Source organism: Colius striatus, chromosome 1 (genome assembly GCF_028858725.1).
Source record: "Colius striatus isolate bColStr4 chromosome 1, bColStr4.1.hap1, whole genome shotgun sequence".
In the NCBI taxonomy this organism is placed as follows: Eukaryota; Metazoa; Chordata; class Aves; order Coliiformes; family Coliidae; genus Colius; species Colius striatus.
In genome coordinates this window covers 127,428,174-127,444,763 of record NC_084759.1, presented here as the reverse complement: position 1 = coordinate 127,444,763, position 16,590 = coordinate 127,428,174, and the positions used below count along the sequence as shown (strand labels likewise).

At 39.5% G+C, this 16,590-nt stretch overlaps 1 protein-coding gene across 1 annotated transcript in view; it reads left to right on the top strand.

Moving 5' to 3' along the window:
- Nucleotides 1-234: 234 nt before the first annotated feature.
- SMC1B (structural maintenance of chromosomes 1B) overlaps nucleotides 235-16,590 on the top strand; it is a 42,424-nt gene continuing 26,068 nt past the window's right edge. Inside the window, exons 1-9 of the mRNA XM_062009584.1 lie at nucleotides 235-343; nucleotides 2,036-2,224; nucleotides 2,781-2,893; nucleotides 6,036-6,239; nucleotides 6,578-6,816; nucleotides 7,305-7,563; nucleotides 8,923-9,063; nucleotides 13,725-13,807; nucleotides 16,129-16,336. Of these exons, the coding sequence (XP_061865568.1) occupies nucleotides 235-343; nucleotides 2,036-2,224; nucleotides 2,781-2,893; nucleotides 6,036-6,239; nucleotides 6,578-6,816; nucleotides 7,305-7,563; nucleotides 8,923-9,063; nucleotides 13,725-13,807; nucleotides 16,129-16,336 (1,545 nt within the window). The remainder of the gene's footprint in view (nucleotides 344-2,035; nucleotides 2,225-2,780; nucleotides 2,894-6,035; nucleotides 6,240-6,577; nucleotides 6,817-7,304; nucleotides 7,564-8,922; nucleotides 9,064-13,724; nucleotides 13,808-16,128; nucleotides 16,337-16,590) is intronic.

Below are 16,590 nucleotides of genomic sequence, written 5' to 3'. Positions count from 1 at the left end.
GCGCGCCACAGCCGCGAGGGCGAGGCGGCCAGCCCCTGAGGGCGCGCTGAGGGCGGTGACAGCTCCTGAGGGGAGAGTCCGCATGGGAGGGAGAGTCGGGTGGAGATCCTTCACTCCCGCGAAAGGCAAACTAGCAAAATATACTCGTTGAGTTATTGAAGCCTGTGTGAGGGGTGGGAGCTTCAGGAACTCACAAACTAAGGGCCTCAGCGCCTCCTTGCTCACTGCTGAGGGATGGGTTACCTGAAGCAGTTAGTGTTGAAGGATTTCAAGTCCTGGCGGGGGGAATGGGTTATCGGCCCCTTCCTCAAGTTCAACTGCATCGTCGGGCCCAATGGATCAGGTAGCAGCTTCGAGAGGGGGAGATTAGAGACGGGAGGAGAGGGCCTATGTACGTGGGCAGATGGTGGTCCTGCTTTTCTAGCTATTGGAACAGAGGTTTTGGGTTTGGGGTCTTTGACAAGCCTTTTCTGTGAACACCATAGACCTAATAGGCAGAAACCAGTGGCAGTGCAGATGCTGGCCCAGAATATGGCCAGCGTATCTGCACTGAGGGGATGGAGAACAGTGGTAGCTTGCCTGTTGAAGAGTAGAGTTGCAGGGCTTGGTGGAGGGGAAATAAAGACTTGTGGGCCTGTTAAAATCTTTCATATGTACTTGTTGAGGCAGGGGACAGCACAAACAAAGTTCTGGAGGTTCCTGATCTGCCATTGATTTCTTGAACTGAAAGTGTAGATTTTTCCAGCATGGAAGGACAAAGGTGGACAGCATTTCAGTTCATAGCTCAGCTTACTAATGTCATGCAAAAATAGGTTTTACTTTAATACTCTAGAGTTATAAACTGCAGCAGTAAAAAGCTACTTCTTGGAGTCTGTAGCCTTTGCCGTATGCGTAAATGCCTCTGTGAGAGAGGCATTGAAGGACAGTTTGTAGATGTGACTCCATATTGTTATCCTGTGAGTGCTAGAACTTTTAGAATTTTATTCACTTTTCCTGAAAGCTCCATCCAACAAATGGGGTTGTATCTCCTGTGTGATAACTGTATGATCAGAGGTGAGAATTATCCTAACAAAGCCAGAAGGATGGACTTAGCATTTGGTCATAGTTTCCCTATGATTTAGTTTATTATTTAGATACTAAGTTCCTGATAGTTCTTCACTTAATTTACATGAGATATGTGAATGTAAGTAATTTATTTAGGATTATTATAGTACTCTTTATAATCCTATCCCTATTATTTCATATTGGAAAGTCTCAAAACTATGGATGCTTCTACCAGGTACTTTTACCAGGTGTGAATATTGTGTAATATCTAAATGGAGGGGTTTTATTTATCTGTTTTCCACTTCATAATCTTCCTTTTGTGGTAGTTTGAGAATAGTAAAAAATATTGCCAAGGTAGCAAGGTTAAACATAGGAAATAATTAAGCTGTCAACAGAAATGCTCAAGACTAAAGGGGAAAAACAGAAAGGGGATTCAAGTAAGAGAATTTTTTCTAAGGAGCACAATCAGAGAACTTTGTTGCTGTGGTGAACGAATCTGGGAAATGCTTGTGTTCTTCAGAACACTGGAGTTCTAGTTGAAAAGTTCTAGTTATGCAAGGGAGACCTGCTTCCGCAGGAGGGTTGGACTAGTTGCTCTCTAAAGGTCCCTTCCAACCGCTACCATTCTATGATTCTATGAAGAGCATTTATGCATCAAAAATCGCAGACCACATTAAATAAAACTACCAAGTAAGGGTAGTTTGATGTTTCAGTTTGAGTAATGGCCACTAGAGATGCCCACATAAGAAAAAATTGTCAACAAAGCTGCATAAATAACAAATCAGTGATGATTTTTTTTACAGACTACTACCAATGTGTTACATCTTAGAAATTTATTTCTATTTTTTCCTTAAACAGAGAATTAGAAATAGAATTAATAAATACTTTTCCATTTATGGATGCATTTTTTGTTGTTTGCAATTGTTAATCACATGCCTTCCTTAATTTCTGCCATGTCAAAGTAATTTTTTCAGTTGTTGTTTTTTTAAAGGAAAATCTAACATAATGGATGCCATTAGTTTTGCGATATGCGAAAAGATAGCTAATTTGCGAGTTAAAAATGTTCAAGAACTTATTCATGGAGCACATGTTGGAAAACCAGTGTCTTCTACAGCTAGTGTGAAGCTAGTCTACTGTGAAGAAGATGGGAAAGAAAAAACATTTTCAAGAGTTATCCGTGGTAGGTAGCAGATTATGTGGTATGTACTTTCTGTTGTCTGGTGTATAAAAAATGGAGGCCAAGAATATTCAACTTTGAATTTCAGTTGCCTAATATTCTTTTGTATTTGAGTGGATTAAGCCCTTAGGTATTTCACTTCTGAGTCTTATAGTAGCATTTTGAGAGCCAAATGTTAAAATTAAGCCCATGAGTATTGCAATATGTCTTACATTCCTCAGTAGCATTTTGATAGCCAAGTGTTATAATTGAAAAACCATACTAGGGCTAATTTAAAACATTAAAAGTGATTACTCTATGTTATTTGCTTCATAAAATGGGGTCTGAGAGCTTGCTGCAGGCATGAGCACTTGAGCATTTGTCAATAGCTTTTGGAAAGAGGCAACTAGAATTTTCATTTAGAAAATGATAAATTATTGAAATTACTAAGGGAACAATTGAAATTTATTTTATTCTTTGAGGAAATTGCTCAGTTAAACTGTTGTGCTAGTTTAGTACTTTTCCTATAGAATTTGTGTTGTAGCTATTTTACAGTTTGTTTTTTTCTTTTCTCCTTTAGGTAGATGTTCTGAATTTCTTTTCAATGATAGATCTGTCAGCCGATCTACTTATATATCTGAGCTTGAAAAAGTAGGCATACTTGTTAAAGCTAGAAATTGTCTTATTTTTCAGGTGAGCATTTAAAGTATTTGTAAAGAAAACAAAAGCTTCTGAGATTATTTCATAGGAGTACACAGTTATTTATTTGTCAGAAAAGAAGAGACTCTTAACTAATTTCAAGTAAATATGTTTTTTTTTCCTGAGACTGCAAAAGTGGAAATAATGGAATTTTTGTATACACAAGTGCTCTAGTCAGAAAGAAAGTAGAGAAGAAAATGAGTACTTGCACTATTCAGAGTATTTAAGAAAATGTGGGTCTCTGTAAACATTTAGCTTATTAAATTCTAGGAGTCTTATAAATAGGAAAAGATAATTTCTTCTTAAAACAATTCTGTTATTTAAGATATGTGAAGATATATATAATTTTTGTCAAGACTGAGGGATTGAAAATCCTACTGGGTTCCTGGTTCACAAGTATTTAACAATATAGGTCTGAAATGCCATGTACTTACGATGAATATATTGCACAGGATTGTCTTCCTTACAATTACCGAGGAAAATTCCCAAGGAAGAATTGTTTTTTCCCTTTTATAGAAGCTCTATAGTTTCTTATTGTGGTAATAATTTCTATGATGAGGTCATTTTCCCACACCATAAACAGAATAAAAATTATAGAAGCATAGAATCATTTTGGTTGGAAAAGACCTTCAAGATCATCAAATCCAGCCACTGACCTAACACTGTCAAGCCCATCACTAAAACATATCCCTCAGCACCTCTTCTATGCATCTTTTAAATATCTCCAAGGATGCTGACTCCACCACCACCACCCTGGGCATCCTGTGCCAGTGCTGAAAAATCTTCAGAAGTGTCCAATCTACACCTTCCCTGCCACAACTTGAGCCCATTTCCTCTTCTCTTATAATTCATGACTTGAGAAGAGACTGAGCCCCACCTCACTACAATCTTTCAAGTAGTTGTAGAGAGTGATAAGGTCTTCCCTAAGCCTCCTTCTGAATAAATAAGGGGTAACAGCTTTGTTATCCATCTCTGGACACACTCCAGCACCTCAATGTCCTTGTAGTGAGGGGCCTAAAATGAACACAGTATTTGAGATATGACCTCACGAGCACCAAGTACAGGGAAATAATCACTTTCCTGGTCCTGCTGGTCACAGTAGTGCTGATACAGGCCAGAAGGCCATTGGCCTTCTTGGCTACCTGGGCATAGTGCTGGCTCATGTTCAGCCACCTGTCAATCCAAACCCCTGGGTCCTCTTCTGCCTGACAGCTTTCCCGTCACACATCCTGTAGTGTTGCCTGGGGTTATTGTGGCCCAAGTTCAGGACCTGGCACTTGGCCTTCTTGAACCTCATATAATTGGCTTCTGCCCATCACTCCAGCCTGTCCAGGTCCCTCTGAAGAGCCTCAAACAGATGTACACACCTGCCCAGCTTCGTGTCATCTGCTGACTTACTGAGGGTGCACTCAAGCCCCTCATCCAGATCACTGATAAAGGTGTTAAATAGAACAGGCCCCAACACTGATCCCTGGGGAACATCACTGGTGACTGGCCGTCAACTGGATTTAACTCCATTCACTACAGCTCTCAGGGCCCAATCATCCAGCCAGTTTTCCACCCAATGAAGAGTACACCAAGGCAGGCCATGGGCAGCCATTTTCTCCAGGAGGGTGCTGTGGGACACTTTTTTGAAAGCTTTACTAAAATCCAGGTAAACAACCACGAGCTTTCCCTGATTCACTAAACGGGTCATGATCGCTATGCCCAAGACAGCCTCCAACCATCATGTCTCCCAGAAATGCTCCTCTTTTCACAAACACCAGGTTCAGCAAGGTGCCTCCTCTCGTTATCTCCCTCACCAGCTGTGTGAAGAAGTTTTCTTCCACACACCCCAGGAACCTCCTGGTCTGTTTCCTTTCTGCTGTGTTGTATTTCCAGCAGACATCTGCTAAGTTTCAAGTCCCTCATGAGAACAAGGGCTAGCAATCTCCAGATTTTTCCCAGATGCCTATAGAACATTTCATCTAACTCGTCATCCTGCTTGAGTGGTCTATAACAGATTCCTACCATAACCTCATCCTTGTTTTTCTTCCCCTTGATTCTTACCCATAAACATATGACCATATCATCACCATCACTGACCTCTAAACAGCTGAGACACTCCTTAACAGAGGGCTACCTCGCTGGCTCTCCTCCCTTGCCAATATCTCTGAAGAGTCTGTAGCCATCCAGTGCAGCAACACTCTGGTTACGTGACTCATCCCACCATGTTTCCCTAATAGTGACCATGTCACACTTCCCTGGGTGCACAAGGGCTTCTGTCTCCTCCTGTGTGTTGCCCATGCAGGTGCCTTCAGATGGCTTACCAATCCAGTCACTTTTTGGAGAGGAAACGTCCTGTTCCCTATGTTGCCATTTTCAGGGGTTCCTGTGCCTCCAATATATAAATTCTTGCATCATTGCTGCTGTGGGCTTCACTGTCTCCTGCCTCTGCCTATGTGGTAGACTAAAGGACATTGGCAGCAGACCATCCCCCCAGGCTGCCCCCAGGCTTATCTTTGTCACGCCTACTTTTGTCCCTTTCCCCCTTCAAATCTAGTTTTAAGCTCTCTCAATAAGCTGCGCTAACTCGCCTCACAGGATCCTTTTCCCTCTTTGTGACAAGTGGATGCTATCTCTTTCAAGTAGCTCTGATGCCATCTAAACTGCCTCCTTACAAATTGCAAAACTACAAAAGTTATTTCCTACACTTCAGATCAGTGAAGATTTGAGCATCTATGGACAAAAACTGTGGGAGTTACGTAGTCTTCCGGTACATTAGTCTGTTTTGCTTTTGAAATGCTGGGGAGTGGGTTAGTTTATTTTTAATGGAAAATTCCTTTAAGGAGCCTAAGATGATTGTCATTCTCATACTGCTCACTGATTTGTTCAGGTTCATTTAGATTGAAAGTGTTTTTCATAGTCCATATCTGACATTCTAAAAGTGATGTCATTTAATCAGGTGGGGTGCTTAGGTTTTACTCCTTTTGCTATTAAAGCTTTCCTTGGGTTTAAATCTAAAAGTGTTTCCATCCAATTCTGTTAACCATAAATATATCTGGTTATATATCTGTACCGTATGCTCTTAAAGAAATTCATTAGACAGCATAATGATCTACAGTACCGAATTCTTTTTTTTCCAATTTTGTTTTAGGGAGCAGTAGAATCAATTTCAATGACAAAGCCAGAGGAGAGAACTCAGCTCTTTGAACAAATCAGTAATTCATGGGAATATGCTGAAGAATATGAAGAAAAAAAGAAAAAAATGCAGCAAGCAGAAATGAATGCACAGATACATTATAACAAGAAAAAAATCATTGCAGATGCACGCAAACAGGCTATGATACAGAAAGGGGAAGTAAGTTAAAGTTATTCCCTTTTTCCATGTTAAGATCACAGATTTTACATCTTTTGGGAACTTAAATACATTAAATACTTAAATTATAGATATAATCTGTATATAATAATTTAAAGGATAGAGGAATACATATCATCAAATCTAAATAAATGAAGGTATATGTTTGCCACTAGAATTAATTTCAGTATTGACTTACATGTTTGAGTTTTACAATTAGTGTACGTTACTGCAATTACAGCTATTTGTACATCATCTTACATCACTTCTTATTTGAAATTAGACTGCTAATGATTAAAAATCCTTTTTATAAACCATAAATAAAATTTTAATGCTGGTAGGCAGAGCGTTACCAGATTCTTCTCGAGGACCTGGATGAAGAAAAGATACAGCTGAAGCTTTTCCAGCTTTATCACAGTGAAAAAAACATTGACTTCCTGAAAATAAGTTTGGATGAAAAGAATATGGAGGCTCGTATCAAGAAAGAGTCCCTTTCTGCAGCAGAAGATGCATTTAGAGACAAGAAAAAAGCGTTTGGTGCACTAAACAGAGACCAACAGCACATGGAAAAAGAAATTAAGTAGGTTTTCCAAACAGATTCTCTGGTAGTTGAGTTGAAGCATAATCTGTACTGGAAATTACTTGGCGTGTGTGAATTTCCTGTTGAAACAGCTGGGTGATATCCCAATGCTATGGATGTCAGTTTGCAGCAGTTTACTAAAGTAATATCCAGAAATCGATGTCACCTCCACCACCATGCCTAGGTTATCAGTAATTTCATTATATAAATGCTTGTTTGCTATAAAATGTTTTAGGTTATCCCTCAGTTTTAAAATCTGTGTTTTCAGTAGATATTAAAAAAAAAAATCACCCAGAACCTTGCGGTTGACAACTGATTATTTGAGTGTGTGTTGGGAAAGAGGTTGTCATTTTTCTTTTTTCTTTCTTTGTGTGAGATTGTTGTTTTGGATGTGTTTTTTTGTTGTTACTTGGTTGAGTCTTTTTTTTTTTTTTTTTTTTTGAGGTTGGGTTTTTTCATGTAATTTCTCTTTTTTCTTTTTTTTTTAGTACTCTGGAAGCATCACTGGTTCAGCAGAGACCTCTCTATATAAAAGCAAAGGAAAACACTTCCTACCAAATCAAGAAAGTTGAAATATCTAAAAAATCTCTATGGAACAAGGAGAAATCCTGTGATAAGGAAAAGCAAAACATAAAAGAACTGGAGATAGAATTGAATGATATTGAGAAGGCATGGAAGGCATTTGAGAAGAAAGCTGAAGAGGAGATATTGCAAAGAGCAGCAGATATTGAGCTGGAAGAAAGTCAGGTGAATTGAGAGGCAAAAAAGTACCACTTTCTAGTGAAGTCCAAAAACTCCCACTGATGACAGAGAAACTGTTTTTTTCCCAAATAACCTGTAATTTTGATGATCTTTTTTGCTGTTGAGCTCAAACAAAACCAAAATTGTAACTTTTGTTTAGAGGCTGTTTTACTAGATGAAGATAAATGATGATGCAGCCTCTTGAGAGAGTGGGCTGTCTCCTTTCTCAGAGGAAAGTCAGATCTCACAGAAGTTCCCAATGTGAAACACTTCTAGGAAGTAAATCTCCCTTGCATAGGAATTTAGAAGTACACTATTGTGAGACTGGAAATAGTAAGCATATCTTCTAGGATGTGAAGTACATCTTCCAAACCATGTAAGAAGATGTCTTCCTAGAGGAAGCAGTGAACTTTCAGTGAACAAGAAGTTGAGAAGAGTTTGATGGAAACTTCCAAAGGGTTGTCATCTTTCCATTAGGATTATAGTTATATGTAATTCATGGTTAGATTGCTGTCTTTGGTTTTACATCATTAGAAGATAGGATAGAAAACATCCAGTAGGGTCTCAGGGTGGCAGGGTAATTTTTGGCAGCTGAGGTATGTAAATATGACTTCAATAAAGAAAAAAAACAATACAATGACAGAAATGCAAACAAGAATTGGTCGTATACTTACCATGTACTTTGGGTCAGAATCTGAGGTAGCTCACTTAGGAGGTATTTTAGGTTGTTTTAGAAGGAAAAGATGGCATCATTTTACCATAAATTCACATTTCTGAAGAAGTTGTTTTTGCAACCATATGGCTAGAAACACTTTTAAAACTGCTAGCTTCTTTTCTCTGCTGTCTCTTTAAAGTAACTACAGATAAATTGAGAACCTACAGGATTTTTCTTAGTTTGTGAATTTTCCTGCTCTACACTTAAGAAGCATTTGGTCAGTTAGTCATAACTGACCAAGATTGTTTAAAATGTTTATGTTTACCTTAAAAAAATATATTTTATGACATGAGAATGATGTAATTATAAATACCAAAACTTACACTAGTTTTGAGCTGTGCAAAAGTTGTTAACCTTAAGATTGACTGTGAAGTGCTGTAAATGTTATAAACTTTCCTGAAAAATGAGAGTCATTAGAAGTCTAAAGCAAGACTGTAGGCCAGAACTATTAAGTGTAAGCTTTGGATTGAATTTTTCTCTAATAAAATATTATTTATTTTAGTGGAATTAGTAGACAGAAAGGTCTTCTGGAGAATTGGGTGGTTTTCATTGTCTTAATTAGGATAAAATAGGAAATTACTAATTGAGTCTGTAACATCATGAGTCTTTCCACTTTCAGTGGAGTGATTTTCTTTTTGTTATTTTTCCAGTTGAAGCGTTACAAAGAACTAAAGGACATAGCAAGAAAGAAAGGAGCTACACTAACCCAGCAGCTAGAAAAACTTCATTGGGAGGAAAGAGCAGATGAAGAAAGACTGAAACTTAATTGGAGGAAGAAAAAAGAAATTGAGGTATCAAGCTGATATTATGTTTTAAGGAGAAAAATGTTTTTCTATTTCTCTCTGATATAAATGCCTATAGAAATGTGTAAATGCTTTGGCATAAACAAAGCCTGAGCAAAGGAGATACAAGTATTAGTTTAGTTTTGGTATTGCAACAGGTTTCTAAATTTGTGCAGGGAATGGTTGTGTGGGCGCACACTGAAGGTTTGGTTTTGAAAGCTTTGACTCTAATATTTTACAGTTACTCTGAACATATGTTTAACTGAAGTCCATTCCTGATTTTCTAAATGTAGTTTTTCTGAGATATCCTACTACTGATGTGTATCTGTATGATACTTGCACCTTTCAGAGGTTTACTTTAATCACAGCTGCCTTTTTGCTGAGGTGTTTTAAAGGTCGATTGTGTGTATAAGTGTGTTATAATTGGAAAAGTCTTCCCAGTGTCCACTGTTCTATTGCATTTCAGAGGCAGGGCGTTTGGTGTGAATTCAGATCACTGCTGTAATTTTGTTTCTAGTTTCTATTATTACAGATTGAGACATATAGCAATAAAATACCCACTTTTTTCTCTATGACTTGGTCACCATGCTAAATATGTGCTTTTAGAAAAATTATGTCCCAACTCATTGTTCAACTTTGCACAATGCTTCTGATAGAAGTAGAAACTAGCATCCTAACTTGTATCAGAAATAGCATGGCCAGTAGGACCAGGGAAGTGATTATTCCCCTGTACTTGGCACTGGTGAGACTGCACCTCAAAAATTGTGTTAGGTGTTCAGCCCCTCACAACAACGAAGAGCAGCAGAGCTGGTGAAGGGTCTGGAGAACAAGACTTATGAAGAACAGCTGAGGGAGCTGGGACAGTTTAGACTGGAGAAGAGGAGGCTGAGGGGAGAGATGATCACTCTCTACAGCTACCTGAGAGAAGCCTGTGGAGAGATGGATGTTAGTCTCTTCTAGGTTAGAAGTAATAGGACAAGAGGAAACAGCCTCAAGTTGTGCCAGGGGCTGTTTAGATTGGATATTAGAAAAAAATTCTTCACTGAGAGAGTTGCCGAGCATTAGAACAAGCTGCCAAGGGAAGTGGTTGAGTCACCATTCCCGGCAGTACTAATCAAAAGACAAATAGATGTGGCACTTAGGGATATGGTTTAGTGGTGGATGTGACAGTGCTAGGTTAACAGTTAGAGTAAATGATCATAAAAGTCTTTTCTGTCCTAAAAAATTCCATGTTTCCATGACAAGAAGCATGGCTGATGATTGACTTTTTATTGCAAACCTTACCCTAATAGGTATTTTGGGGTTTTTTTTTTGCTTTCTTTTCAAGCTATAGTAAACTTGCTGTTTTGCCACCTACTAGAAAGTTAGAGAGGCAACTTGCATTTCTTCACTATTTAGTTATGGATTCAGGGTTTGTAGAAGAGTCTCTTACTTTCAGAAAACTTAAAAATCCATCAGAGGAGACTTTACCAGCTCTTGAGTTCCTAACACCTCATTCTTGTACATATAAACTTGCCTGTGTGGAAAAGTCTACATTATATATTTTATATCTGTGAGGATGTAAAGTTGTCCTTGCCATGGTATCAAAGTTAATGCTTGCACATCCATTTCCTCTTGACACAATACTGCTTTTTCTTTTTGAAGTAAAATAAACTGGCAAACCTAGTTAGCTATCTAGGAGTGAAATAAATATGCTCGCACTTTTAAAACACTGCAACTCCCATTTTACTGTTGAAATAAGGAACACTTGAGAATTCATAAAACATTTGGTGCTGGTGAGGCCACACGTCAAATACTGTGTTCAGTTCTGGGCCCCTCACTACAAGAAGGACACTAAAGTGCTGGAGTGTGTCCAGAGACGGGCAACAAAGCTGGTGTAAGGTATGTTGAATAAGTCTTTGAGGTGAAGCTGAGGGAACTGGGGTTGTTTATTTTGGAGAAGAGGAGGCTGAGAGGAGACATGATCACTCTCTACAGCTATCTGAAAAAGAATTTGTGTGGTGGAGGTCAATATATTCTCTCCGGTAATGAATGATAGAAAAAGAGGAAATTACCTCAAGTTGTGACAAGGGAGGTTTAGATTGGAGATTAGGAAGAACTTTTTCACCAAGAGCATTGTTAATCAGTGGAATGGGCTGCCCAGAAAAGTGGTGGAGTCACCATCCCTAGATATTTAAAAAACGCATAGATGAGATGCTGAGGGATATGGCTTATTTTAATGATGTGCTTGGCTATGTTAGGTTAGTGGTTGTACTCAATGATCTTTTACAACTGTAATGATTCTATGATTCTATAAGCCCATGACAAGAGTTAATGAGGCTCATTGTGAGAGCTTAAAACTAGATTTGAAGGGGGAAAGGGGCAAAAGCAGGCATGACAGGTAATCCTGGAGGCAGCATGATGGTGTTTGAAAAATGGTCTGCCTATGCAAAAGCAGCTCCACACAAACCCATCACATCAGTGATGTTCTCCAGGGTTCAGTGTTGGAGCTTAATCTGTTTAATATCTTAATCAATGATCCGTATGAGGTGATACAGTGGACTCTCACTAAGTTTGCTGATGACACAAAGCTGGGTAGGTGTGTAGATCTACTTGACAGCAGGAAGGCTCTTCAGAGGGACCTGGCCAAGGCCAATTGTATGAGGTTCAATAAGGCCAAGTGCCAGGTCCTGCACTTGGGTTACAACAACCCCAGGCTATGCTGCAGGCATCAGTGGCTGGAAAGCTGCCAGGCAGAGAAGTGTGTTAATTGATAGCCAGCTGAACATAAGCCAGCAGTGTGCCCCAGTGACCAAGAAAGCCAGTGGCATCCTGGATTGTATCAGAAATAGTGTGGCCAGCAGGACCAAGGAAGTGGTTGCCCCCTTGTACTCGGTACTGGTGAGGCTACCCCTTGAAAACTGTGTTCAGTTCTGGGCCTCTCAGTGCAAGAAGGACGTTGAGGTGCTGGAGCATGTCCAGAGACAGACAAAGAATCTAGTTAGAGTCACAAATCTTATGAGGAGAAGCTGAGGGAGCTGGGGTTGTTTAGTCTGGAGGAGGCTGAGAGGAGACATCATCATTCTTTACAACTACCTGTAGTGAGGTGGGGGTTGGTCTCTTCTCCCAAGTGATGAGTGACAGGACAAGAGGAAATAGCCTCAAGTTGCACCAGGGAAGTGAATACTAGGAAGAACTTTTTTGCTGAAAGGGTTGTTAGACACTGACATGGGCTGTCCAGGGGAGTGGTGAAGTCACCATCCCTGGATATATTTAAAATATGTGTAAATGAGGTGCTGTGGGACATGATTTAATGGTGGGCTTGACAGTGTTAGGTTAGTGGTTGGACTTGGTAATCTTAAAGGCCTTTTCAAACCAAAACAATTCTATGATTCTGTTCTATTTGAGTAATTGCTAGACCTCTCTCCATGATCTTTAGTAAGTCATGGAGAACAGGAGAGGTGCCTGAGGACCGGAGGAAAGCAAATGTCACTCCAGTCTTCAAAAAGGGCAAGGAGGAGGAGCTGCATAACTACAGACTGGTCAGCCTCACCTCCGTCCCTGGAAAGGTGACGGAACAACTTTTCCTGGGTGCTGTCTCCAGGCATTGAAAGGACAGGAGGGTCATTAGAAGCAGCCAACATGGTTTGCCAAAGGGAAGTCATGTTTGACCAACATGATAGCCTTTCATGAAGATGTAGCCAGGTGGATAGATCATGGTAGTGCAGTGGATGTGATTTATCTTGATTTTAGTAAAGCACTTGGCACCATCTCCCAATGCATCCTCGCAGCAAAACTGAGAAAATGTGGGTAGTAAACTGGTTGAAAAAAAGAAGGCAGAGAGTTGTGATCAATAGGGCATGGTCTAGTTGGAGATCTGTGTCTAGCAGAATCCCTCATGGGTTTGTGCTGGGACCAGTACTGTTCAATATATTTATTAATGATCTTGATGAGAGAACAGAGAGCACTGGTCAGCAAATTTGCTGAGGATACTAAACTGAGAAGAGTGGCTGACACACCAGAAGGCTGTGCTGCCATTCAATGAGACCTGGACAGGCTGGAGGGTTGAGCAGGGAGAAATTTAATGATATTCAACAAGGGCAGGTGTAGAGTCTTGCATCTGGAAAAGAATAACCCCATGTACCAATACAGGTTGGGGAATGAACACTGGCAGGGAGGTTGGACTAGATGATCTTTTGAGGTCCTTTCCAGCCCTTGAGATTCTGTGATTCTGTAATTGAAAATATTTATCTCATCGTTGGCTTGATTTTTAGTACAATAGTTTTGTGTCATCTTCTATGTCATTTTCTTCATGTGTCCTTCTTAGGAAAAAGCTTCTAATGATCTCAGGCCAAGAAAAACAACTTTATTTTACCACCTTTAATTTATTAACAGTATATTTTAAGTTGTTTTATTTAATGGTGTCAGGATTCTGTGTGCCTTTCTCTGAACTGTATCCAAACATGAAAAATTCAGTGATGGTGTTGATAAAAATAATTTTACTTTATTATTCATGGTGCATTTTGGCATCTGCTCTTGAAAAAGAGATACTATTACTTCTGCATGAAATATCAACAAGGAAGAAAAGATCTGTCTCTGTACTTGTTCTGAATTAAGAACTTTACATATTTCTATAAAACTGTCATTTCCCACTAGTTTGTTTTTGACAGATGCTATTTTTGATTGCATAGGAAAACATGAAACAGACTGTGGAGCAGATAGAAGAGCATAAAAAAAGAATAGAGAAGATGGAAGAATATGTCAAGATGTGCACGTATGTTTAAAAAAATTAAAAGCTAATTGGATATCTTTGTATTATGTTTTTTCAAATTTATACAGTAGGTTTCTAATTGTTTTTAATCCTTTTCCATTCTTTAAAATTTTAACAAAAAATACAATTCTTACTAATCCTAATTACTATTTTAGTTACTTTAGGTGTCAGAATAGAGTGGGAAGTATGATGACTCATCCATATTTTCTTTGAAATCAGTTTTATAATTGCTTCTAAGTTATTTTAAGTGTGCAAAATACTTCACTACAGATAGGCTATGGGTCTACTACTGTTAAAATTCTATGCAAGAGAACAAGGCAGTTCTGCTGTTCTAGAGTCACACTGCTCTAGAAAGCATGTTATCTTGTGTATTAGAAGAACAACTTGTTCTTGTTCTTGTTTGCTAAGTCTGTCTTCTACCTGATTTTTACTTTGTGAAGTAAAATATATATAAGCCCTTCACTGAGCAACTGGAACTAACTTTGTCATTAGCCGGTGTTCTGTGCAGGCCAGAGCAGGTAATCTCCACAGATTCTTTTTTTCCCCAAACTACCTTTTCCTATGTATCTCGAATGTGTGCTTTGGCTTAATGAATGTCATCACTAAATATATGAAGGAAAAGATGGTTATCAGGGGAAGTCAACATGGATTCACCAAGGGGAAATCCTGTTTGACCAACCCGATAGCCTTCTATGAGTGCATGGCTGGCTGACTAGATGAGGGGAGAGCAGCAGATGTCATCTATCTTGACTTCACCAAGGCTTTTGACACTGTCTCATCAGAAAGCTCAGTCAGTGTGGCTTGGATGAGTGGACAGTGAGGTGGATTGAGAGCTGTCTGAATGACAGAGCCCAGAGGGTGGTGATCAATGACACAGAATTGAGTTGGATGCCTCTGGCCAGTGGAGTTCCACAGGGATCGGTTCTGGGCCAGTTTTGTTCAACATCTTCATCAACAACCCGTATGAGGGGACAGGGTGTACCCTCAGCAGGTTGACTGATGACACCAAACTGAGAGGACTGGCCGATTCCCCAGAAGGCTGTGCCGCCATTCCGTGGGATCTCAACCAGCTTGACAGTTGGGTAGAAAGGAACCTCATGAGGTTCAACAAAGGCAAGTGCAGAGTCTTGCATCTGAGAAGGAACAACCCCATGCACCAGTACAGGCTGTGGATTGACCTGCTGGAGAGCAGCTCTGTAGAGAGAGACCTAGGAGTGCTGGTTGACAGTAAACTAACCATGAGCCAGTAATGTGTCCTCATGGCCAAGAAGTCCAATGGCATCCTGGGATGCATCAAGAAGAGTGTGGCCAGCAGGTCAAGGGAGGTTCTTCTCCCCCTCTACTCTGCCCTGGTGAGGCCTCATCTAGAATCCTGTGTCCAGTTCTGGGCTCCCCAGCTCAAGAGGGACAGAGAACTTCTGGAGAGAGCCCAGCACAGGGCCACCAAGAAGATCAGGGAACTGGAACATCTTTCATAGGAGGAACGACTGCAGGAACTGGGGCTGTTTAGTCTATAAAAGAGGAGACTGAGGAGGGATCTCATATTTATAAGTATATAAATAGTGGATGTCAGGAGATTGGGACATCCCTTTTTTTTGCTATTGTATCTAGTGACAGGATAAGGGGTAATGGGATGAAGCTGGAACACAAAAAGTTCCATTTAAATATAAGAAAAAACTGTTTCACTGTGAGGGTGAGGGAGCCCTGGCACAGGCTGCCCAGGGAGGTTGTGGAGTCTCCTTCCTTGGAGGTCTTTAAGACCCACCTGGACACGTTCCTATGTGACCTGATCTAGGTGGACCTGCTTGAGCAGGGGAGTTGGACCAGATGATCTCTAAAGGTCCATTTCAGCCCTACCATTAAATGATTCTATGATTCTATGATTAATGCTGTCTGTGTAGTGAACAAAGTTCTGTCATGGACAGAGAGCAGCAGACCTGTTGTGTTTAGTGTGATACAAGTTTATTTTCATTAAGTAGTTGTAGTAGACTGTGGTAGAGCCTTTGTGATTTTGGTTAGTAAAGTGGGTAATAGTTTTGCATGAGAATTCTGTCCTTACTTTTATAATATCAGATCTTTTGTTGCTGGAGGAGAAAACAATATGGTTGAGTGTTACACAGGCAAAAACTCACTGGAACTCAATTTTGAAACCTCAAAACTAGCTTATAGTATAGAATGGAACTTGTATAAGAAGTAGCTTCTTATAGCTACTTAAAACCTTTAATATTTTTCATAGTCTGTGATGATAGGATGACTTGAGTTTTATAAGGTGAAATCTTGTATAAAACAGTAAATTCCTTTACTATTTTTGCTTCCGTTCAAAGTGAATTGTTAGCAGAGAAAAAACAGCAAGAGGAAGCACTAACTAAGGAAATTGAAAATACAACAGTACGAATGGCTGAAGTGAATGAAGAATTGAACAAATTAATTGTTGAACTGCAGAATGCCAGAATTGATTACCATGAAGGAAAGCGTCAGCAAATGAGAGCAGAAATCCTGGAAAGTCTGAAAAGACTATATCCAGATTCTGTGGTAATTGAATGGCTTCATTTAAATTATTCAAATTATATAGTGGTTGGACTTGATGATCAAAGGTCTTTTCCAACTGTTATGATTCTATGATTAAATGCCTGGGTTTGGAAATAAGATTCAACAGCTCTGCCTTAGACTGAGTAAGCAGCTAGAGGAAATTGAGCAGTTAAATACTCTTTTAAACTTCATGCTGGCTTGAGTGTACTTAGTGAAATAATAATATTGAAAGAATAGCAGCATATACTGTCATTTTT